Source organism: Indicator indicator, chromosome 18 (assembly GCF_027791375.1).
Source record: "Indicator indicator isolate 239-I01 chromosome 18, UM_Iind_1.1, whole genome shotgun sequence".
In the NCBI taxonomy this organism is placed as follows: domain Eukaryota; kingdom Metazoa; phylum Chordata; class Aves; order Piciformes; family Indicatoridae; genus Indicator; species Indicator indicator.
In genome coordinates this window covers 14,282,278-14,308,662 of record NC_072027.1, presented here as the reverse complement: position 1 = coordinate 14,308,662, position 26,385 = coordinate 14,282,278, and the positions used below count along the sequence as shown (strand labels likewise).

At 39.2% G+C, this 26,385-nt stretch overlaps 1 protein-coding gene across 1 annotated transcript in view; it reads right to left on the bottom strand.

Moving 5' to 3' along the window:
- SLIT3 (slit guidance ligand 3) overlaps window positions 1-26,385 on the bottom strand; it is a 503,078-nt gene that overhangs the window by 181,113 nt on the left and 295,580 nt on the right. The window contains exons 7-9 of the mRNA XM_054389401.1: window positions 18,850-18,921; window positions 13,879-14,042; window positions 2,196-2,337 (exon numbers count right to left, since the gene is read on the bottom strand). Of these exons, the coding sequence (XP_054245376.1) occupies window positions 2,196-2,337; window positions 13,879-14,042; window positions 18,850-18,921 (378 nt within the window). The remainder of the gene's footprint in view (window positions 1-2,195; window positions 2,338-13,878; window positions 14,043-18,849; window positions 18,922-26,385) is intronic.

Here is a 26,385-nt window from a genome sequence, read left to right as displayed (position 1 = left end):
GGCAGCTTGCTCCAGTGTTTCACCACCTTCACTGTAAACAGACAGAACTACTGAAATTTCTTAATATATATATTTCAGACAAATGGAATCTTCACAGGCCTGACACCCACAGAAAGCGAGAAATAAATGTTTCCATGAGAGTTACACTCTGCAGAACTACTACCACCTGAAGTCTCTGTGAATTGCAAAGGATATAAACAGGATTAGAGCAATGAAAGAGGTTTAGCTACAAAGACTCCAGCACTGCCTAAAACACAAGAGGTCCAACTAATCTAGGTTTTAATTGGTGTGCCAAGAACTTTATGTAGTGTACTATGGATCCACAAGGTTTATAACCTCCAGATTATGAAAGTTTCTTAAAAAGTTATCTGCATCTTGACTCACTATGTCATTATCTAAGTAAAGGCTATCCAAGCCTTCCCTCACTTGCTGGTCTCCTAAAGTGGACCTTCTAAGTTGCTTTTACTCCAAATTACAGGGGCTAGGTTTAGGCTGGATCAACCAAACCAGAGATGGCTTGGAACCCGGATACTCAACGCTATTTTAATCACTCCAAAGGTGAACATTTGCACTTGCTTTCTCACACTGAGGTGCACTGCTGTCAGGAGAGTGCTGGAACACATTCTTTTAGCAGATCCTGCTCTCCCTATGACCCTGGCATGAAGCCACAAAATCGTCTGATTTCTGCTCGTGTTTTCAACACTACAAAATAAAACTTTAAATTCTCCTAGCCCAATCCTAATATCTGAGCATGTCTGGACCCGTTTCATCCTCTATTTATTGTTGAACCATTCCAGTCACTCCTGGAAGCTTGTGCTCCATCTGACAGAACTAAAACCAGGACTAAACACCAAATATTCTTGGTATGACAAATACGATTTATATTTTCTTGATAATTTTAACTGACTCTCATGCACAGAAAACTAAGTCTGACATCCATATTCTGTGTACCACAATACACTGCAAATGAACACAACCAATACGCTCTGAACTTTCTCAGAAGACAAAAGTGTTTATATTTTGTGCAAACACTTTTATGTGCTCGAGGCGTTCGCAATAACATTAATTTTAAGATGTTGCTTGTTCTTTGCACCCACTTAGGTTTTTTTTTTCATTTTTAGTATATCTTTTTTTTTTGTAGTGCTGCACAATCAAGCATAAACTACCTCTAACCTGTTGTGCTGAGATAGCAATCCAGACAAAGGTGAGGTGAATTTTAAATTATAAAGGCAACTGATAAAGTGACTTAGAGGAGCATGGTGTATAGAAGATCACAGCAAACAACAGAGCACATCACCCTCACTGGCCATAACTGTCACATTCCTGGCATATCACAATGGGCCAAGCTACATATGAGCAATTTAACTTGTGCTTTATCCTAGTGAATTTTGCTTTGTAGCAAACGTTGCTACAGCAACAAGAAGCTGAATGAGTCCAGTGACTATATAAATATTTGAATCCATACTATGTAGACTGTAAAAGCTGGCTTAATGTCAAGAATCCCTGTATGACAAGCACCTAAGCAAGAAAAGAACTGATCTACGTTCCTTATGGACTAATCAAAAGCAACTTGGTTTAACATAACAGTATTTCAGGACTATAGCAGTATGAAGTCATGGACACAAAAATGGATGATTACAGTTCCTAAAGATAGACAGACAAATGAGTCTGTAAATCCAGCATCTGATTTCACAACACAAAAAGTCACGAAAGTGTTAAAGAACTTGTCATGCTAACAAGTACCCCTCTGTCCCTTAGGGAATTCACACAACTAACACTGAAATGATTAAATTTTTTAAAAAGTCTGTGTATTTCCTTCACCTGAGTATAGGACAAGTACCGCTCTGTCCCTTAGGGAATTCACCAACCAACACTGAAATGATTCAATTTTTTAAAAAGTCTGTGTATTTCCTTCACCTGAGTATAGAACTGTAATCCCAGATTTGTGAGATGTAGACGCAATCTGAGCATAACATGTCAAGAACTTAACCTTGCCTCAAACAGTATCTTATTTTAGATTAAAGAATGTTTTGAGCCCTTAGATCAAAATAACAAAAGCAAAGAGGCCAACTGCAATATACCTGATAACTTCTCAGAACAGTTTTCAAAACATGCCTTTCTTCCACACAGGAGGCTATGACATGGACCAAAACTGGAGAAACATGGAAAAGAATGGTGTATTACATGATACTTACATTTCCCAAATGTCCTCTGGTAGGTTAGCTGGGATTTCTGTTAAGCCCCTTCCTCGACAATCCACTACATTGTTGCTGCAGGTGCAGGCAGAGGGGCAAGTGATGGAGCTGGCACTGCATGATGGAGGTTCAGACTGGGGACCTGAGACAATGAAAACATTAAATGTTAGTTTTGGAAAATGATCGCCTGAGATTTTAACAACACAATACATCAGCCTGAGTCTTCCAGATCCTTTTAGTATATTAAGTAATAGTTTATTTGGATTCAGTGAATATAATGTGCTCCAAAATCAACTGCAGTTGAAACGTGTAACAGATCACCATGTTCTTATTCTTCCTCAGTCTCCACTCTATCAATCTCTTTCCCTCAGAAGACTTCTTTAGTCACCTCCATGATCAGTCATATCAATTTATTCAAAGATTCAAAAAAATAAGCCTTCAGATCAAGTAGTATTTTCAACAGTTACCTTTACCTAGAAGTTTCCATTACACAAACACTCTTTGACTATTTCTACACACTGAGAGAACACTGTCATCGGTGATGACTTATGTTTTCAAATAAGGTAACCTATTATGGCATAAAGACTGGAAATACCAAGCTAGTTTTTTCAAGATTAGACAATGTAGTTAACGGAAACACAAAAAGAATTTTGAAAAAATATGAGTTCAAACCTTCAAATCCTTGCATACTCCAACAATTCCACTGAAAGACAAGAAGTGACTTATAGAGCAAATGTTCAGCATGAGGACACTGCTCTACATACATTCCAGTCAATTCATTAGATTGAGGTTTAACTGTCATGTATGTCAATTTTACTCAAATGATTATGATTCTTAAACTAACAGTTCTCTCTGTGTATATATATATATGTATACACACACACACACAGAGTTACGCATAGATAAAATACTTTTACTACACTAATTGAAGTTATCAACATGTAGCAGTTACAGGACTGACTCATGGCGAGTTAAACCTGAAGAATCTTTTTGATCAGACAGAGAAGACTGAATGTGAAGGTGAGAATGTGTTGGTAAGAAGCAACAAAATCATAATAGAAACTGGGAAAACGGGTATTTTTCTAGATTATAATGGATTACAATTACAAAACAATTTTTTTTTTTAAGTGGAAACATTGTAATTGTCAAATCCCAAATACTGCGAAAATATGGAAAACTACACTCAAAGCTGTACATGCCCGGGGTTTGTCTTGGGAAAGACTCACGATGGGTATTTTCATAAATTCTAACTGCAGGTGACAGAAAGTCCAAAAACATTTGTTTGCATCAATTTTCAAGCCAATAACACTATGGCAATTAAAATTTTATAATAATGCAGCATTCTTACAATTGTTCTCTTTGATTCATGCCTATATACCCTCTGGTTTAGTCCTTAACTATGCACAATGTCAGCTGGTATAGCAAGCCTACATATGTTACTGTTTGTAAACAGCAATGAGAAGTCGACATCAGAAACACATTCAGTGGCACCTCTAAGTACCACCACCACCAAGAGCACTGCCAGATCTGCTGTTCGTGAAACCTAAGGTTTCTGTAAGATTTTAAATGTGACTACTTCCAAAAGGCTTCTGTTACATTTGCATAAGAACAAGATGTTTCTTCTTACAACTCGATCATCTAGGTTTTGTCTGCCTACATTGTAGCGCAATGCAAAACAAAATGAAGAATGAGGGAAGTGCAAACAAGCTATTGCAAGCTTTTGGGGATAGGGAAGAAACACTGCAGAGCAGTGCTTGCTCTCTAGGAAGAAAAAAGAAAATTAGCAGCAAGGTCAAATCTTCCATACACCCTTGACTATCACACATCTGATGATCTTTCTGAAAAGGCTTTCTAGAGAGAGGAAAATGAATTTTGAACAGTTATATACCTCAATATATCACTGTGGGTTAGAGAAGCAGCAATACACTCCCTTTTCATTAGGGCACAACATCAAAAAACCTGACACATTGCCAGCTGGAATTTTAAGAGTCTGTTCCCAACTCTACTGCATCTAAATCAACAGTAGAAGACGCAGTGTAACTCAGCTTGTCACCTCCTCATTTTGTATGAGGCAGTATTGCAGAGGGCTCTACATTGAAGGAATGGTTTGAAAGGAGGTTATTACATAAAGTGCTCTGAGAAAAAAGAGAAAAGACAGAAACACCAGTCTTCCTTGCACAAAAAGTAAGGAGCAAGAGTAACAAGGTAAAAACATCATCATGCATTTAAGTATCATGGAAATTTCCAGCAATTTTTTTAATAGAAAGGCCAAGAAATTAATCACATCATTATTTGTGCTACCCACTAAGCCTTTCAGATTCTATCTGAACAAATACCTGATGTATAGCTGACTGCAAACAGCATCAGTCCTTTAATTTTCCCACAAATTTGGACCAAAACCATTTACCTGTGATGTTCTACTACAGAGGAGGAACGTTTATGTGAAGATTATGGCCAGTGAGTATAACAAACAACCAATTAATCAATCAGGGAGATAACCGATGTCAAAATAAAGCAAGCAAGCAGTAGAATGTCTTCACTCTTAATGTAGAGTAAATGGAATGAAAAAATAACAGCTCATGCTGAAAGAAGTGAAAAGTAAAGGAAAAGAATGGCTTAGTGTGGGGTCTTTATTATCCACATATACTGAGTGATCAATTTTCTTATTTCACTGAAGATGAAAAAAGAAGTATTTTTATAAATTTAATTTTCATTGTAAGTTTTAATGCTCTGAGTGCCCCAAAATATCCAATGCTGTAACTTTTGACTGACATTTTGTGCTGAATACAGCCCTTTATACTTGGTGCATTTTTCTTCTTCATGAGCAATAGTTTATCTAGAATGAGAAGGCTAATGAAATAAAAGGACTTTGTGCCCATATTGATATCACTATTAAAAATTTTTTTTGCTTATATTTTTCCATTACAAAGAACAAAACACTGTATTACACATGAACACTCATCTGGCATCTAGCACATACCCCATCAGTTCTTACACAAAGTCATCTGTTAAAGTTTCCTTGAATAATGCTATAAACAGAACTTGAAATCTGATTTGGATTAACTGCTTCAATTAAGTGAGGATCTGTTGTGAGCACTGGAGCAGATCTATAGAACTGAAGCAAGAAAAATCCTATTTAATGTTTGCATAGTTGTGAAAAGCTGGTAAAGAAAGGATTGGCCAAGAAAACGAGTCTCAGTAGTCTATAGAATCTAAAGTTCTTAAAATTTGGGTATGATTTTCATAGGTATGCAGAGTATAAACATAGAGATCGATCAAGTGCCCCAAGGCAATAAAGTCTCCAAAGAAAGCATACTTGAAATCTAAAAAAATAATCTTCCTTTTGCTGCCAATATTGCTACAAAAGAAAAACCACAGGAAAAGCAAAAATATTTCAGGATTGCTGTTTGTGTCCTGCACAAGTGGGTGCAACAGAAGGAAATGGTCATAGACAAGCCAGCTGCATTTATATTATTTCCCTTCTGAAGTTGTTCTGTCTGTCACATTGTCAGTTCAGATTTTCTCTGTTACACAGCAGCATTAGTTCACCAAGTTAATTGTATTTTTCTCTACGAGATAAAAATCATCAACTCGTTTATATGTTTTGCTATTAGAAAACCAACACTAGCAAAATGTGGAAGTGTAGGAATACGATTAACAAAAATTACTATGCCTTTTGTGACTGATGTAATTGAATGCCAGTCTCAGTGATTATGGTGGTTAATATCTACCATGCCATTAGCCTGCACCACTTCACTCAGTCTAAGACTGAGGGTCAGGGGGAGAGACAAGCCAGAGAGGAGACTTAGGACCCAGCAGTTTCGAGAGAAAATAAGTGCTTTTCCAAATAAGCATCTCATTGGCCTCTAGCCTTTTAAGATCAGCATTCAGACCGATATTACAATTAGACTGGAATAGTTATGGTGTACAGTTTGAATGTCACAGGCATTTAAAATAAATTTTGCAATGACTAACCTAAATAATCTCATTTGCACTGACATCCAATTATGGCACACTAAATAGTGTGCTTTATTACCTCCTCACCTCTCCAACTGCCTTTACAGTGTTTCTTTTCCACCATCAAAATGTTAGTTATTTGTAAAAAATATGAATGGATTTTAAGATAAATCTGACAGGGTTTACTGGTTAAAAAGCTGTAGTGACTTTAAATCATTTTAAGTATAGCAGACATGAAATTATTGATCAATAAACAACACTACAAGTAGAGCAGATCTGTGGATATACTATGACCTTCTGTGGTTTAATTAAATAACCCCCTGGAACTTCTTACAATGCTGGGACATCTGAAATGAATTACTATGACATGAGGTATGGTTTTTACTCTACTCCCGGTAATACAATCTCACAAAGATACCTAACACAGATGTATTGCTCCTGATCGGTGTTTGCATTCCAATATTAAAATACACTTGAGTGTGCATAGTCCTTCATTGAGTTCTGCGCAAGTCAATCACGACTCTCTGCAAAGTTAACATTCCATACAGATAGCAAATATTCCATTAATGGGAAAAATATTGTACAAATGGGTTTATTCTGCAGGAATGTGCAGCAAATGGTTTATGCAAATATTTCCTTCAATGGTTGTTCCACAGCTTTTTGCTGAGCACAGCATTAAGTATTTATGATTACTGACTTGAGTCCCTGATTGATGACATTAATACCATCAAGTTCATGGTATACAGAAATTTGCTATCCATGAATATTCATTATTTGATTCCAGTTCACTATTTTTCTCAACAATCCCAAACAGTAAATTTATCTGTTAAAAATTCACACCACATGAGCACAGCTGTTCTGTAGGCAAAGTCAACACCAATTGGTTTACAAACAAATATCGAGGAATAAAAAGGAAATATGCAACTGCAGTGAAAGGAAGATTTGGAGTAATGAATGAAGCCTACTTTGTTCTACAAAAATATACTCTGCGTGTTTCATGAGTGTATGCAACTTTGCATTTGCCACATATTTGTTTATGGAGTTCTCCAGTTGTTTTATAAGCAGCTCTATGCTTATTCTTATTAACTGACTATTCTATCATAAATGTGTTGCCAACCACAAACATGTATTGAACAGAAAAAGTCTTGGCTGCACTCTTACAGTCAACCTTGTTCCTTCCTGTTTAATACTGCTGTTCTCTGAACTTGCTCAGAACAAGGCTCTGGCAGTGACCCATGGCAGGACAGACCACCACGACGCATTTCTTTTGTATATCAAAGTAATACCAACTTACTACCAACAGAACAAACCACTGAGTTTGGACAGTAAAATAAAAACTAATCATGTTATTATTCTTACAGCAACAGTTCGAAAGCTCAGTGGCTGAGTAATTATACCCCAACCTGCCATCATTAAATAAGCATTAAATAGCTACACATACTGCTTTGGGGAAAAGATGATTCCAGAAAAAAAAAACCAGGTAATTATACCAAAAAGGTAAGACATCATTTTAGGACAAACCCCTAAGTTTAATGTAATTTAAAGCCAATTTTCAGCTATGATCTTCAAAGTAATATGAAGTGCCTTAATAAAAGAGAGGAAGAGGTTAATGTTAGATGAAATGGTTAAGCTCACTTCTAAAAGCAATAAAACAGCTGTACAGTGTGGATTGTACAGCAAAAACTGACCACTCACATGCACAAACACAAAAAAACCCCTCCTCCTCCCACTTTATTTATCCAGCTTCCTGTGACCATTAGAACTGAGGGCCATTAGCAGCTCCTTCCAGCATGAATTGGGATGGACTGAATGGGAAGAAATCACTCTGCTCCCTCAAGAGCAACTGCTACTGCCCAGCACTATCAGCATAATCTGCATCATTACAAAAGAGTCCTCCCTCCTCTTCAGTTTCCAGGAAGCACCAATCTTCCATGCTGACAGTACCTCCATGCCCCATGCTGAAAGCAGCAGACCTGCTGCTAGTTATTCAGATAGACTATTGCACAGTGTCTTCTAAACAAGAGCAGATGGAGGGGAGTTCCTCTCCCCACACACTTTTCCTTTGGCACTTTCTGAATGTTCTCATTATGATACCAAGCTTGAGGAGTGCTACTTTATTAGTTATTCATTGCTGGTTGTCTCCTCAACAATATGGTGTAAAGTTATTAGGAGAAAAACAGAGCAAGACAATCTACTGAGCTTTGTGTTCTGGGCCAGAGAGTAACAGCTATGTTTTAAGAACGTTTGACCTTTCCTAAACAAATAAATCTGCTTCCTCATTAGGGCTTCCAGACTGCATTAAGCAGCAGGAAGCTAACATATTTCCTTCTTTATTATACCTCTAGCTGCAGTCTCACTGTATGAATTAGAAACTCTAGATCTTCAACTGCGATTTGGATCAATCCACTATTTTCTTAAAATCAGTATCAGTTTATTTAGCTAGCAGTCACTAGACACTTGGCTCTGGTAATGACTTCTCTCTTGCATCAATTTCAGACTGAATTTTGACTTATTTGATCCAAACTATGCATCCCGATTTTCTTAATGTCAATATTTTAGAATTGGGCACTTCATACATGAGAAAAGCATGAATTCTTTACCTGTTAGAAATATCATACTCTGGTCTAGTCTAAGAAATCTCATCCAATCTTCAGACTCAATCATAAGCCCTGCCCACTATAAAATATCTCAAGCTACTGACCAAAACTATAACAAATCTGTACCAGCCTGTACCTTCAGTCAACACCAAGTGCTGACACTGACTCAGAATCAGCAGCAACTGCACAGAAGTCAGCTTCCTCCCACCACTCACTGAAATCCATGCAGCCTCTGCCTGCATATCTTCCAGACAGTCTCCTCTGCAATCAATCCATTGAGAACTGATGACATCTGAGCTGTTCTGACAGCAGACAGCTGAGGGCAATAGTGGCTGAAGTATGCTACACATCAAGGTATGAGATACAGTGCTCCTAAAAGCTTTATTCTTAGATGTGTAGTTCAGATGTGTATTGATTTTCTTGCATGTATACTTAGGAAAACAAGAATTATTCATCACTGTAAAAAAATCCAAATGGGGTTCCTCAGTGGGTCCTTCAGAGAGCACTGAAAAGACCAAGGTGCTACTGATGGTGCAACTTCATGAATCCAGTTTTAGTTTGCAAAGCTTTACAGCCCCACTAACAGAGGTAAGAACACACAATATGACTTGACATAATGGATCAGCATGCAAATTAATATCAAATTCAATAGGTAAAGAGCAGATAGAAATCAAAGAACCATAATAAAACTTGCATAAGAGGAAAATGAAATAAAATTACTATCCTAAGGTCAGAGGAGGACCAGAGACAGACAAATAGGCAGAAAGAGTTTGTGGATTTGAGAGAGAGTTAGAGAAAGAGAAGTCAGTTCAGCAGTGAAACATTCTGAACATGGGAAGGAAGCTGGGCTTGATCCAGGCAAAGACTGGAAAGCTCTAAGAGGTACCAAGCAGAAGCCATCACTCTCAGATGCTTCTCTACCAGCTAAGGGAATGTAAAAATAAACAGTCCCCAAGGATCAGAGTGCAGAGAGCATTTCAACAAACATTAAATCTGTCTTTTCTTGTCACAGCAATATGGCAGTGAATTGGCAGGGGGGTTGGACCGAATCATTTCTTGAGGTCCCTTCCAGCTTCTGATATACTGTGAATGGCTGTGGTGGACAGAAAGGAGAAATACACCATGCTATCTCTGTGCAGCACATGAACAGGGGCACTCATCCTCTGGTGCCACACAATTTCCACTTCCACAACATAGTGTCTTGTAGGAGACTGTCTCACATCCCAGAGCTCAATCAGCAGCTGTGCAAAAGCAGTTGTCTCTTTGCAGATTTTTTTGGAAACCGATGGCTTTAAAGCAAAGGCTGCTCTGTCAGGGGTGGCTCTGGAGGACAGACTCTCTAACCAGGAGGGGACAGCTTGCTGAAGAAGCCAGCCAGAAGGCTCTGGTGGGTGACAGGACCTTCAGCAGTACTCGGTACTCTCCCTTGATGGTGACAGGCCATCTAGTCCCAGCTCTGCTCAGCTCTCTTAATGCCCTTTTCCCCACATCTTCAGAAATGCAAATCCAACTACATGTAATTGCAAACCTATCTCCAGGCAACTGCACGCTATTTAATCCTACACATTTACCTACAGTCTTGAGCCAAATGCTCATGGAAATGAACATCTGAAACCTGGACCAGCTTTTCTGCTGCTCACAATTTGCCTGCAAATGTCATTTGAATTATCCCTTTTATAACTGATGGGCATCAGCTGAACAACGTTGTTGAAAGACTCCCAGTTTACACAAGTCTATCTGCACATTACTCTGATTTCAGCAACACTGTCTTGAGAGACTTTGCATCTTTGAGGCCCCTTCCAACCCTAACGTTCTGTCATTAACATTCTGTTATTCATGCTTATGAACATCTCTGTGCAGCACTGGTAGCACGGCGTCCAGAAGCAATCACACAATTTGGGTTCCAGTTGTGGCACCTCTATATCAGCATTTCAGTTGTTCTTTTCCAGCTTACACTATTCATAGACTGGTTCAGGTGGAAAGGACCTTGAAGATCATCTAGTTCCAATCCTCCTGCCATGGGCAGGGACACCTTCCATTAGACCAGGTTGCTCAAGGCCTCATCCAACCTGGCCCTTCAACCACCTCTCCAGGGAGGGGGCATCCATGATCTCCCTGGCCAACCTGTTCCAGTTAAGAATTTCTACCTAATCTGCAATCTAAATCTCCCCTCCTCAAGCTTAAAGCCATTCCCTCTCATCCTATCACTACAAGCTCTTGTAAACAGTCCCTTCCTGGCTTTCTTATAGGCTTCCTTCAGGTACCAGAAGGCTACTCTAAGGTCCCCCTGGAGTCTTCTTTCCTCCAGGCTGAACAGCCCCAACTCTTGCAACTTTGGGAGGTTCTCCAGCCCTCTGATCATTCCTTCACATGTAGTGTTCCAAATTTTTTTCCAAAAGAATGTTTGTCATAAAAACATAAAGCTCCTCTATTTTTGCATAGGATCAACGAATAACCAAAAGTCTTTTTTTTCTCAAGGATGCTTTTCTTCCCTGAATTATTTGATTCTACTTCTTCTGCTTTGAAGAATGCAACAGGACTAGTTTTGAACTGGAATGCTCTGATGAAGTCCATTTTACAGCAGAGGAAAAGCTGAGTGTTCTTTTGCTGTGGTGATATTCCCACTGATACAAAAACACAAGTGCTTGAAACGCTGAGCCTGTACTTTGAGTAGTTCACTACACTGTATTTCACCTCTTCATAACTATGATGCAAAGGCGGTTTTCACCACCAGCTTGAGGCTAGTTACAGTGATTCATTTAAGCTTAAATTATGTAAAATTCCTTTGTAGAGGAGCAAGCTCAGTTCGCTACTCACCTCCTGTCCTAGTTTGACTTCATAGTCAAACACAATCGAATTATGCTGTAAAACCAGGAATAAGAACTGTAATAAGGAATAGGGAAGATTTATATCATCTTTAAACTAGCTGTCCATGCAGGTTTTTGTCAAACTAGCACATACTAAAGCTCAACTCTCTGCTAAATCCTCCACTAAAATGAGCTCTCCCAATGCATTTCTTTTTCAATATATTTCATTTCCCAAATGAGGGTAAAGGGATACAGTTGATGGGCTGTCTCACTGGAAGCTTCTTTCCTTTAATATTTATTAATTTATGCTTTAAAAAAAAAAGCAGGTCTATATTGAGAGTTCTCTCATATGTCGTTGGTCTGACAAGCATCTGCTAAACCCCTCTCCTTTGAAAGTCATAGTCTGCATGGAAAACTGCATTTAGAAGAGTTCTGTCCACATGACATTTATCATCTAGCCATTATTCTCTTTTCTGATTTAAACAACTCCTCTCCCTTCACTACACTGTATCATACATTCAAATAGCTGAACTCATGCGCCATCTGAGATTTCATTTCATGAGAGAAAAATGTACTGGTTACCTCTTTGTTAAAATTAGATTCTGCTAATAGCGTAATTCATTTACTCATTTCTTTTATCCTTCCTCTCTGCAGCCTGTTAGATTTTTACATTTTTCTCTTTGTTAAACTTTTGATGTAATTTATCTGATATTCTGGGCTTCATCAAATCTCCATAACTTCACAGAAGCTACACAGCACTCTTGCAAATCATATCACAAAGATCATTGGTGCCCACCTGCATCTTCCATGAGCCCATAACACTTCCTGCATACCTCCAGGGCTGGGTATTAATTCATCATCCATGATACAGTTAAGGGGATCAAGGTCCTCTTCTCTAAGTACAATAGTTTCTTTCATTCTTTGTCACATATAAATGAAACAATAGAAACAAGCCATTCCCAAAAACATTTCTAGTAGAAGCACTTGTACTGTATTCCATCAGTCAGCCCGTGTACCAAGAGGATAAGGCTGCAGCACTCACAGGCTGTGAGAGAGAAAGAACACAATACGGCAGGACTCACTGTCTATCAAGGTTAGGACTCACACTGGTGTCATAAGAAGCTCTCTGTGTTATTTACCATTTGGCCTGCAAAGTTATCTCCAAACTTGTGTCTGGTATCTTCCTCTTATTTTTTTTCTCCACTGCACACACACTACCCTGACACTTCTCTGCCAGATCTCTTCCTTTCAGCCAAATTCAGAGACTTCCAATATTTTTTTTTATTTTTTGCCCACTATCTTTTCCCTTCTTCTCTTAAGGAAATGCATTTCTATCAGAAAAGAGCCAAGCACAGTTCCAGAGACTTGATGAATAGGCCAAATATATAGACACATGGTTTGTGAGTTGGCCATGTATCATCGGCCCCATTTATCAGTGTGGAAACTTGTGGAACAGTGAAGTGCATTGGCTCCCTAAGAATCCTGTTTCAGTCCCTGGGATAAAATCTGCTCCTCACATTCTATAACCCAACCATTTATCAACAGACTCAGATTAGCATTTTGTTTCCCTTCTTTCGTATTCCAGTCAGCTGTAGAGCTCTTCCCTTGAGAAATACCAATTTATCCACACTTAATTGATTTCTTATGTTGATATCATTGGCAGTGCTATAGTATGAAAAATAATTTGAGAACTGAAATGTTAACTGGAATCCAATAATTTTTATAAAGCTGAAAAAATTAACAATTTGATCTACTCTTATACAGTTTAGCAACGATAAAAACAAACAGCACTGCTACCGAATGGCATTCAAACACAACACAGTAATTCCTCACTTCTGTTTTTCTGTGAATCATAGAATGGCTTAGGTTGGAAAGGACCTTAAGAGATCATCTGCTCGAAATTCCCTGCCATGGGCGAGGACACCTCTCAAGGAGACTCACCCAGCCAGGCCTTGAATACCACCAAGAAGGAGGCATCCACAACTTCCCTGGGCAACCCATTCCAGTCTCACCACCCTTGTACTGAAGAACTTCTTCTGAAGATCCAGTCTAAAACTACTCTCCCTCATCTTAAAACCATTCCCCTTGTTCTGTTCCTAGACACCTTTACAGAATGTCCCTCTCGGGCCTTCCTGTAGGATCCCTGCAGGTATTGGAAGGCAGCCCTAATGTCCGCCTGGAGTCTTCTCTTCTGCAGGCTGAACAACCCCCAGGCTCCCTCAGCCTCTCCTCATAGCAGAAGTGTTCCCGTCCTTGGAGCATCTTTTGAATGTCATTCTAAAACCATCAGCTGATAGATAAATGAATAATTGGCATCAATACCAGAGCAGACAAAGTCCTTCTTCTGAACCTCAGCCACCAGGAAGCCTCGCAGGTTGACAGGCGCCAGGCAGAAGGTGAACTGCCCGATCGTGCGCCTCTGCCGCAGCCAGTCGGAGAGCCAGGCCAGGTGGCAGTCGCAATGCAGGACATTGGAGTGGAGCCGCCTACAAAAGACAGAACAATCCCCAAGTTATTAGCAGCTTCTTTATACAGAAGTCACTAACCAGAGCAGCTGAGCGCAAGTCTGCTGTCTCTCCGCTACAGTTTACAGGACCATTGCAGCTGAGTCAGCTCTTGACTGCATTGCCACATAATATACAAATGACCGCATGTAAGCCACTGTTGTTATTTATAATGTGTCTTTGGAAAGTTAAGGTAAATAACTGCCCAACTACAGATAATCATGAGCTGGCTGTTCTAGAGAAAAGAACATGCCAAATTTAAGATTCCTCCAAGCAATTGTTTTGCCTGTGATTTCTTTACAGAAATAACTGCACGAATGAGACCTCTTTGAGTGAATCCAAAGGACAGCTTGTATAAACACGAGGACCAGGGTGAGACATAGGATGACAAGTGATTCTTCCCTCCTTTGGAGAGAGGGAGAAAGAGAAACCCTAAACATCAGAGGCTATTGCTACCTTCTGTGTTCCTGTGCTGCCTGCATCCATGCTCTTCTCCTCTGTGGCAATTTAATGTAAGTATGTAGGTTCTAGACAGGAATTTTCAACTCATGACAAAGAAAGGGACCATGACAGGGTCATGCCAGACAGCAAGACTGAGGCTGTTCTTTGTGATAGAAGATCTAGCCAGACAGCTCCCTTCCCAGCCTGCTTCATGCCTGGCACTAAAGACTTCCAGAAATATTATCCCATTGTGGGGGGAGGTCTGCAAAACAATGATGTACTCAGGGAGTCAAATCTGGTCATTTTAATAGCTACCAAATTTTAGGTCAATACAAAAGCCCAGAACATTAATTATTTCATTCCTTGTAATGAGTCATACATTTGCAGTGTTATATCAGAACTGAAATGACAAAACAGATTGAAAAATCTTGTCAGAAATGGTTAGACAAAGCATTATTCACTAATATTAGAGAAAATATGTCTAAAGGACCCCATAGAATTGGTGTGCACAGGCTTCAGCCTTGTCCATCCACCAAAAAATTAACTATCTGTGAGATCTTTATATTGCACAGTAACAGCACAGCTCAGCAGTGGAGCCCAGGCGGACAGTCTCCAGATTTGTACGTCTGGGGTGGGCAGTTATAATAAAAGACTACAAATCTGGAGCTGAGAGCTTATCCTGTAGAGATGGAAAATGCACTGTGAAGTATAATTGTTTTCGAGGGATGCCTAGAAGACTTTATGTTTAGGGATAATGAAGCTACTTAAATGGCACTGCAGTTAAGGCAGATTTCTAGTAAGATTTTGTGTTATTATGAACTATTAATCTCCCTGGAATACTTTTTGTTCACTGAAAGAATAAACAAAAATATCTATACAGAGAAGAGAACAAATATTATCTAGTCTGAAATCATCCTATGTAAGACTTTTTCTAACTTACAAACTAAGCATTTAATTTAAATCCTCAAAAACTATGCAATCAATGAGACTCAGAATCATCTTCCCTCAGGAAATGTAACAAAGCTCCTCCCTGCATCCCAGTATGGTGGCAGGAGTGATGAAACCACAATTTCACAGAAGAGGCTGCTTTCCGCTTGTTTTCTTTTCCTCACTAAACTCCTATAACTGGTCCTTGGGTTTTCTCCTTTTAGCAGTGCAAACTGTCACCTCTTTGCCAGTTCACCTGCTTCAGCAGAGCCCTACCTTGTTTGTTCAAGTCTTTTTGAGAGGCTATCCTACAGTGTACTTCTGAGAAGAGACCATTTAGACAGTGTCAAGCTTAACAAAGCAGCCTATAAGAATATAGCTTTGGTAATTATATTAATGAATACAGCCATAAAAAAGACTTTTCACAGTACTTCAAAAGCATAATACTCCAATTCCCTGTGAACACAAGAAGCACTGAAGTGATTTGGTACATTTTCAGTTTACCCTTAAATAAAAAAATTAAAATAAATTATGCAATTACCTGTCTCAGCAGTCCCTCACATGCAGAGACAACAGGACATTTACCATTAAGCAAATAGCTACGAGGGACATGCTTTAACATAAATAAAGCTGTTTCAAGCAAAGGAAAGCAGATCAATAAAAAGTAATTCCTGTCACTTCCAATCAAGGCTAAAAGATCAATGAAACTTAGCAACAGAAAAGACAGTTAAATAAAAAGATTAGCACAAGAGAGCTGAATTTTTAAAGACTTCTTCAAGTGCATCATATCTTACTAATGCTTTTCTTTTTTTTTTTTTTTTTTAATTTCTCCTGAGAGGTCATCTTCAAGTTGAACATGCTCATTATTTTATCTTCTCTGTTCTTAAATGAGAAGATTGTTTTGAAAGCCATAAAGAAAACCTATTTATCCATAGAACTATCACAGCAGATGCAGCTGAGGCACAAGCAGCCCCAAATGTCCTGCTAATGGATCTTACTACTGTGTAAGAGAGGCACAGAGGAAAAGCTTTCCACAGTGTACTGGGCCTCAGCTGGATGGGAAAAACGGCTTGTCCCTACCCCAGCAACATTCAGACTAGGGATTCCCTGCAAGAGCATCTGAAAACAAGCACGTCTAAGCGTGATGCTATTTGAGCAGGTGTATAAACTGAGGATAATTTTTTAAGGAAAAAGTAGAATCAGCAAACTGTAATGAATGTCATTCATGATCCATTTGGACTTTCCTTCAACACCCAAGAGATTAAGTATTAGATTAATAATACGACATAATAATAGATTAAAAAAGGTCTTATCCAGCCGTTATGCCTGAGACAGCTTCCTCCTTTCCTGCAAGCTGTCCCTTGAGGTTGTATATTAATGCAAGAGAAACAGGTTATCAAGTGAAATAAAGGAAACTATAAAGAATATTATGATTTTCCTCCAAATAATGTATTTATATAAATATTTAAAATTGGAGAACAAAACCAGATCAGTTTTAGCTGTTAGTAGTTAGGTTCTTACTATGCATTTACATACCACTTGCTGAAATCAAAACAGTATTAGCCTTAATTCTGAAGATATTAAGAAATTATTGACTGATATGTAGCTATGCTAAGATGACTTGGAGAGATAAGTATTTTTAATGTGAAGGAGCAGCAGAAGAAATTCTGAAATGCTATTTGATTCCTGTATTTGTCTTAAATTAATTGCTATTTGATGACTTTTCTGCCTCTGTTGAAACAGATGGAAGGAAATATAGGAAAGTAAACCATTTTACAGTATTTCCACCTGTCTATGTAGGATATTTAGTTCCTATATTGAACTGCTTGGAGAACTCTTTGGAGACTGAAAGATGCTACTTGATATTGATGAAACTACCTTTCCAGAACAAGAGGTGAATGAATACAAATGCAAGTTTGCAAAGGTGCCCTTTAGCCATAGCCCCTAAATTAAATTTCCAGCAAATCCTTTTAGAGTGGGTCAGCATTCCTGTTCCATAAAACGTGGCTCTCAGAATTCAATATAAAAGCTTCCCTTTATAAATCCTATTTATGACTTCCTTCCTTTTTTTTTCTTTCCTTTTTTTTCTTCTTTTTTTTTTTTCTCTTTCTTTTTTCCCTTAATTACGGCAGAGAGGAATTAGTCAGTGTAAGTCTCCAGGGAGCTATATACAAAGCCATCTCTGAAATTAAACTAAAAGGAAAATGACAGAAGGCATTGAGCTCTGGTAATAGGCAAGACTGACTAATCTGAAGAAGCCAGGCAAATTTTCTGGACTCCTGTGAACGAGCGAGAAAAGGCAAAACTCCAGGAACTTGAACCTTACACTGTTATCTTCTTCATCCATTTTCTTCTAAAAGACAAACATCTAATTTCCATTTAATTACTTATATTAAGATCTATGAATGTCACTGTTTAATGAAGAATGTAGATTTAAATCAGAAGCTGTGTTACATAGATGGACATGAAGAAGAGCCATTTTTCTTCAGTTCTGTTAATTTATTTAATATAATTTTGCACATGCACATAGAGCATCATTAAAGCATTGTATCTTTTCAATGTCAGAGAAACTTCTCAGGCTAGCTTTTATTACCCTTTCTTTGCTTTTACAACTAAATGCATATTGAGATTTTGGAGGAAAATTTTCCATCTGAAGTTGTGTACTTCCTAAAGGAATTTAAAGGAATAATTTAGTTAAATGATGGGTTTGGTAGGCTATGGCTGAATTATAAAAACACACAGTCTAACTTCACAACCTTTGTATTTGATCTACCAATGCCAATCAGAGTTTTTCCAATTGCACAGTGACCACCTAAAGAAAATTAAATATCTTGATCCTTCTGAGCAGTTTCCACAATTTTGATGATGTTGCAGCTTGGAACACATTTCACATTATGGATTTTCCCATGGGAAAAAAAATACCGGTTTCATTTCCAGGCAAATTCAAACTCTTGATAAAACTGAATCTTACTTAACCATAGGTAAACCTGGAGAACTCCTCATCAGGGCCCTGAGGACACCAAGCATGTTCCCAACCCTGCATGGCTATATCAGGAGCTCCTAGAGCTCCCTCAGCCCTGCCCTGGGCCACAACCCCAAAGTGGCAGAGCCTGGAGCTCTTGGTCCCAGCACGTTTCCAGCCCTGCTTGGCCATGGGTCCCCACTGAGCTGTTTCCCACCAACAGGTTGCTGTGCCAGTCTAGCCTCAGCTGTCCCCATCCCCACAGAAGGGCTTGAGCTACCCCTTCTGCTGGGGGTCCCTGGGCTCAGGCCATGGCCCTCACAAGTTCAGGCTTGTTCACTGACCATGTTCTTCAAGAGAGCAGGGTGAATTGTTTACATTGGGAAGAGGCTGAAATCAGATGACAAAGAGTTAACTTAAATCATCGTTAATACTGTAATATTCAAAGACATTACTCACAGAGTCCTGATCTTTGGCATGTGATTGAAACTCGTAACAGGAATGCGAGTGATGTTGTTATTGTTGAGAGTACTGTTAGGAGAGAGAAAATAAAAGAGATAAGAAAATAGTAGATTGATCAATTATTTACATTGCTTCCCCAGCACACTATTTAAACAAGCTGCTAAAACTCTTGGTAATGTATCTGCCAGCCTGTGAGCAGTAAGAAATGCAAGACAACTTGTGACATATCATGAAAAACACTGTTTGGGCTAGGCAACCAACAGCTGAATGGATGTAGGTTACTATTTACCATATCTGAGTACCAAAGAGTACAGCAGATGAGTTTTTATCAACTACTGGAACAGGACCAGAGCTTTTGGTTAAGCAGTCACTTTGAAAATCTGGTGCAACTTGAGTGAGGAACATCAAACTGGCACACCAAAACATGAAAGCTTTGCATTTAAAGCACTTGCTTCACATAACAAGAGAGCTGTTAACTCTCACAAGCTTATTAACACAGCCAGCTTACATGGACAGAGCGCCAAGGAGTACCCTTTCTTTGGTCTCCTTATGAAAAATATACGGGTAGCAGGACGGACCATAATAAAACGTGTCATGACCCAGGCATGTAAAGATTTCAAAGCAGGGCTTAAGGAGAAAATTATCTCAGCTACTGGTAGGGACCCCCTTTGCGCTTCTTATGAAAAATGAACTGATTTGATTATCATCAGCTAAGTGTGCTGCTCCCATTTATGTAGCTCCTAATTATATCAATGACTCTCCAGCAAATTAGAAGCTATAAAGTTTATCAAGATGGCACAGGAAATGGAAAGCACTCCAGAAGGACATAATTGCCATGCTCCAAGTGCACAAAATCTGCAAGTGCAGTAAGCCAGCCTGAATGAGAATTAATGGGACCCATGTCAACTCTGTGTCCCTGCATGGCTGGTCCTGGTGCTGGCTGCTGCTGCCCATTTGAAATGTGTGCTGTCCACAGCCGCAGAGCATGAAGCCACTTTTGCTTCATATGGTGGGTACAGCCCTCCACAGGACCGCTTAGTGAGAGGACAGTGCTTCTGTACATTTGGGGATGTGCTGAAAGAGAAACCCACTGAAGCAACCTAAAGACACATTACTCTTCCCTGAACTATTTAATTGTTTCAGTGTTATGTTTTTACACAAGACATTTAAAGAATTTTACAGAAGTTAATTAGTCCTCTTGGTCATCTCCCAATTCAAAAACGATTTTACAATTCTGCTTAGAAATCCCTTGGCAAAACCATCATCTACAACAACAGCAGGCTGAAGCTAAATTAGTTTACACCCTATTAAGACTTTTTCTAGTGCACAGGAAGACATGCACACAAAGCCAGGAAGGTGCAGGGTAACACATTACACACAGGCACACTTAGAGGTGTGTGAGTGGGTTCTGATGTTGCTGCTGCACTGCATCCCAGCACAACAGAACATGACCACTTTGCCAGTAGGACTGTAGCTGGTATATCAGAAGAGTGCTGCACCGGATGGATGCACTATGGGTCCGGAGCCAGGCTGGGGGCTGATATACACTTGACAGCAAACTGCACCAACACAGCAAAATCATCCTTCATTCCAACCTGTGAGCAGAGCCAGATTTGTCAGTAAAAGCAAAATCTGGGAAATCTGGAAACTGCATGTGAGGTCTGTTGCCAGAGACCTGTGTCAGTGAAGTCACACACGTTTGCACTCCAGGTGTGAACTGGTAAGAGCTGCAGGCCTTAATGCATCATGGCTTATAGTATTATATATGGGATTCATTCCAGATCCTCTGCAAGACTTGATGTGGCCAAAAACTGGACAAGAAACAAACAGCTAAGTATTGGGATCAATGGGTATAGGCAATTACAGGTTTGTGTAATCAATTTCTCAATAAACTCAAAAACCAGTATGTTGTAGTTAAACTGGATAACATGAAGAGGAAAATAATGCCAAGTTCAGAAGCAACCCTGCAAGTAAGTCCTTACAGCTAGCAGCCATGCCACTTTGGCAGCTGTACATCACCATTTGCACATGTCACTGCTTTGCTGTGGCTTGAGCACTGGAAGCGAACACAGTGAGCATCACTGTACGTTTACAGGGCTGAAAAGTTCTACCTTTGAATTCCTGCTGATGTCATGATGACAACATAAATGTCCCACTGTGATAGTTTAAATAGTGCAAAATGAAGCTCTGTCATACAATTGCTACTGCCTGATTACATTATTCAGCCAGTGATACCACCCAAGGTTCTTTGTGGACAGTTAGCCAAAACAAACATGTACAACAGTTTCAGAAAAGAAATAAAATCTCTTACAAAAGTATATATGTATATACATCAAAATAACCTACCCTCAATACCTGTATTTATCTGCTATTTGCATCTACACATGGATGTTGGGAAGTTCAAAGAGGGCCCACAAATAGAATTTCTAACTGCATTTTTTTCTGTAAACATAAAAATATAATTCACCCTCTGCCGCAGTTGCCTGTTACATAAAAATGAGCAATGCACTTGGATGGAAGATTTTAAGTGTACATTGATAAATAAAAGCCACATGTAATGTCAGCTCACAAAAATTAAATCACATACATAGCTGATGTGTGAATAGGTCACACATGGCACTGCAGGGGTCAATGGAAGCCACAGAAATTCAAGGGAGAATTTCTATTGATGTCAAAAGGAAGTGGATTGGATTCAAGAAGAACAGGATGTGACAGCGAGCTTCCTTCTGTGTTAGCTGAGGTAAAGAACACAACCCCATCTCCAAGTGCAGTTCTTCATTTGGATGTGAAAAGGTCAATCTTTACTGTCTGATGTGATGATTCAAAAACACTTTTTAAATTCCTAAAATATTTCTGTTTAACAGACAAGACATTATTCCAGTCACACAGTATTTCTGCTCATGAAATAGCAGATGAGAGCGGCTCAGATTTTGCCCCTAATAAGCAAAGGTTTCTCAACAAATATATAACCCTACTTCTATGAATCCTAAATTGGTGCTGAATTAATACACTCCTTGACCACAAGTTTCAGGGATAACTTGAGCAGATAGCTGTTGTGCAGATGACTTAGTAGCACACTATTTCATCGATATTTAAATGTTAACTGTAATGAAGGCAATAAAGCATCTATGATAACAGCAATTATTTCAGAACAAAGAAGGCCAAACACTGCAAAGGGCACTAATTGACAATGAACTGTCTACATTACAACCCAGTTGGAGCTGCAGGAATTTAATCCTGCTGCTCTGGTTGTGCAGAGCACACAGCTCTCCTGCAGCCGGAACGCTTTGGCTTGTGGATGGGGATGTTTTCAGGAAGAGGTGTCCTTTCCAGCAATGATGGGAAGCATGTGTCCTGACAGGGGTAATAACACAATACACTGGCAATTTTAACAGATGAAGAGAAGAAATAAATTCTGCTCCAGCCATCTGTGAGCTTTTTCAAGGCCATAGCCTCATTTTGATCCAGATAGGATTCAAACCCATAGAAACAGATGGGGAAACAACAGGAAGCTGTGAGAAACAGAAAACATGCAGAATCTTCTGACTCCTCCTACATTATATGGAGAAACTTGTATTCTCCTGGGTTCTTCCCATTTCTTCCAGAACCCAGTATACACTTGTCCCTTGAAAAAGCACTACCCTCTCATTTAGAAGTCCTCCCCCTGTAAAGTATTCACAACCAAAATGCTGAATCAGGAAATGCAGATTACGGACAACATTATTTATACCAGCAAACTTCCCACCTTGGGCCATGATCCTTGTCAGATCTTGCAAGCTAAGCAGAAGCAGACAGCAACAGCCCCAAGGGTCCTCCAAGGACTACTTGGAAGATGCATGACATGGGATCAGCAGTCTTCAAAGTGGTACTTCCTCCACCAGTATGAACTGTCATAGTCCCACTGACTTCAATTTACAACCCCAGAGGAACTGCTCTGCTATCTCACTGCTCTGCCAGTCGCCCAAACTGGTTAGAAGCATGCATGGAGCTGCTTTCTTCTTCTGAAGAATAAAAAGCTGACTTATAGCCCCCACTAATCAGAATGTTTTTAAAGGGAAGAATGCTCGCTCTGCAATCCTGTCACGACTTTAAAACAATTACCTATCTCCTTCCTTAAACTTTCTGTGCAAATTTAGCTGCATGTAGTTCATTTCTCTTCTCTTTTGCCTTAATGCAAATTCATGTATGCTGCTGCAGTTCCCTCACAAGGAGTCGTTAATTCCAGACTCAATGCAATTACATAAAAATCATTAATCTGTTGAAATGATTGGCGTGTTTGTGGTTTTAAAATAATATTTATGCATTATTCTTTACTCCTTTCTCTACTCTCTTGAATAGGAATGCTGATGTTCAGGACTAGATAAGAGTCAGGAAAAAAATTATACTCCTAATGCTAGAAGAAATCACACAACATTTATGGAAGATACTTTGGGTAAAAGAAAAGAAAAAAAATGAATTCTGAACCCTACTAATAAGACAAATATTTTATTTTATAAACTCAGGAACTCTAAGCATCCTTTCATGTTCCCTGGCCTAATTCAGAGTGCTGAAATCCCAGGTTGCCAGGTCAGTAGTCAACCACTCTCAATTCTGTAAATTAGAATACATGTTTTGCTTACTTGGAATTCAATTGATGATGTAATTAAGAGCATATAATGAATATCAAAATGCCTGGTAACTTATTAATCTGAAATAATAACACTTTCATTACAATATATCCACCTGCTCTGTTCCAGTGAAGTACCAGACATGAACCAAAAGCATCTTTTGGCTACAGTATCAGAAAAAGTTATACAATATAACATAATTATCTGAAATATTAACTATTTCATTTCTCCAATTAGCACTTCATTAAATACACTGTAAAATAGTAACTGTCTTAGTGTTTTCCAGTGACATTTAAGATGGGTTGGGTTTTTTGCTAGATGTAGAACACTGTTTAATGACAATGACACTTGCCACAGCCCAGCTTAAAAAAATAAAATAAAGTTATGGTATCCCCTATTTTGTAATTGGCAAAAGGAAAAATCCACTTTTCTAAGAACAAGGTACTTTCATAACATAAACAGCTTACTAGCTGTGCATCAGCACAACACTCACAATCTGAATGGATTAAAATGAAACAGGCATGGGAGAATTTGACATATCCTGAAAACACCTTTTGTTTTTGATGGTAATAGAGCCTGATTTTCTTTCATATTCAAATTCTGCAGCTGATGAGTGCAAACAGCTAATCAAATTGAGAATTTAGATCGATAGATTAAATTTTTGATTAACACTTTTCCCCAAGCCTTGATAGGCATCTTCCATAGTTACTGGAAAGTCTGCTTGTGCTGGCCGTTCAGGTTTTTGATACATGCCAGGCTGCTTTTGTGTCACATTTGGCTGATCACAGAACACTGCAGCATTTGCAAAGCACTCAGAAAAAAAGTATGTAGACCTCTTAATAGGTAAATAGAGGAAGAGATGTCAGAAAAGGCACCAGTTGATCTACTGTATTTCTGGATTTGAATGACTTTTATGTTTGGGCACTAGAAATTCTTTACAGGCTTGTAATGTACACAATCTGGCAGCAGGAACCCTGCAAACAACTATCCTCATTTGGCAGCATGTTTCTATGTGTCTGTGGGCTTGACTCGAACTTACAACAGCGCTGTTCTTTTCCTTTCCCTGTTCAAACTCTCTCAACACACTGTGGAATGAGCAGGGTGCCAAGTCAGTGTGCTCCATGGCAAAGCTCTGTTTTGAAAGTGAGACTTCGAAATGGAGCAGAAAACCAAAGGGGTGAAACTGGTGGGGAGCAGCCGTGTTAGGCACTGCAGCACTGGTAGCACAAACAAGTCGAACATTTCCTTCTGTCTCCTCCAATTACACCAGGGCTTTATCACAGCATGCTCGTTGGCTGTGTATGTAATCCGTGTGTTGTGTGTCCATAACACCATGTAATTGGGCCTAATGCAAGATTATTATCTATGTGCATGCAATGGATAGCTACAAATGGTGCATCTGCAGGTTTGTAACATTCCCAAGAGTGAATTACTGTCATACTCCCCCATTACTGCTTCTCCCACAACTGCCATGCTTTCCAGGCTTCCTATCCCCAGTGCAACTATACATCCAGTAAATGAGACCAGAAAATTTATTAAGACTTCACCCAGGCATCTCCAAACACAGTTACGCCTCTCATGTAAATAGTTCTCTTGATAACGTTATTTCTGTTCAGAAGCGAGTGAACTGGTGCAAAACCAGATTCTGCAGCTCAAAGTTGCCAGTGAAGCTCAGATGGCAACACAGCAGTCCAGGCCTGGCAGTGACAGAAAGGCAACTTCTCCAAGTTGTTGGTAAACAACAACTCTCCAAGTATTGGTAAATAATAAATGTCAAGGAATCTTTTTTGCATTGTATGTATGGGCTGACACTGCTGAATCCATGCAAGATTAAACATCTCCATCGGTATTTATGCACATAAAGGGAAGGATCTTGGGGGTCTGTCTGAAATACTAGAGATGAAACAAGTATTTGGCTGACTGCATTAGCAGCAAAATGTAATATTAACAGTGACAGAAGCTTAGACGGCTACATTAGCAGATTCGTATCACTTAAACCCCTCTCCAACAACACAAAAAGCCATTGCAAAGGGAAAAGAAATTCTGTTTCTTGTATTCGACAAGGGTTAATTCAAGGAAGAACAGGTTTAAATTTCAGAACGGGGAGTTTTAATTAGATATAGGGGAAACGTTTCCTACAAAACAGCAAAAATACAGAAAAGAGATGACAGAGTGTGTAGCCATCAGCAGTGGAAGCCTGTAATAAAGGACTAAAAGAATGCCTGTCGGAATTGGCATGGGACTCCATGGTCCTGCCCTTCTGTGGTACAACAGATCAGATGACAACCTCACACCCCTTCCACCCCTTATGTACCCACCTAATATAACCAACAGCAGAGGTATTTCACCAATTCCAAAAAGTGAATCTAAATATATTTTCAGTAATAAAACCAAGATTTGAATTTTATACCCTGCCATAATTAATGTCTGTAATTAACTTTGAAATTGCAGGGTAAAAGGAGTTACATTTTCAATAGCTGTAAAGAGCTATTTTTCACACAGGTCAGAGGAATTTGAATTAAATTAAATATTTACCGCTTCTCATGGCCCCTGGTGAAAAGGCAAAATGGCTTTGGCACTCGATCCCTCAGCACTAAGCACAGTCCTTACCTTTGCCTTTCAAGGCATGCTCCTTAAGCAAGGTCCAAAACTCAACCAGATCTCTTCAGAATTTTGGTGAATGCCTCTTGAACTCAATCCTTTCATCTCCCCACAGACTGTTTAAGTTAAAGCTCACAACTATCGTTTGGGCATATAATGAAAGCAACTGATGCTGCACTGATTAATCCATTACTCTCAACTGTTAGAAAACATAATGATCTCACAAGGGGCCTCATTCACTGACATATAGCAGTAGAGCTCTGATCTGACACCTCAAATGAGCAGCAAAAGCAATAACAGCTGGGTTTTCGTCTCAATATTTGTA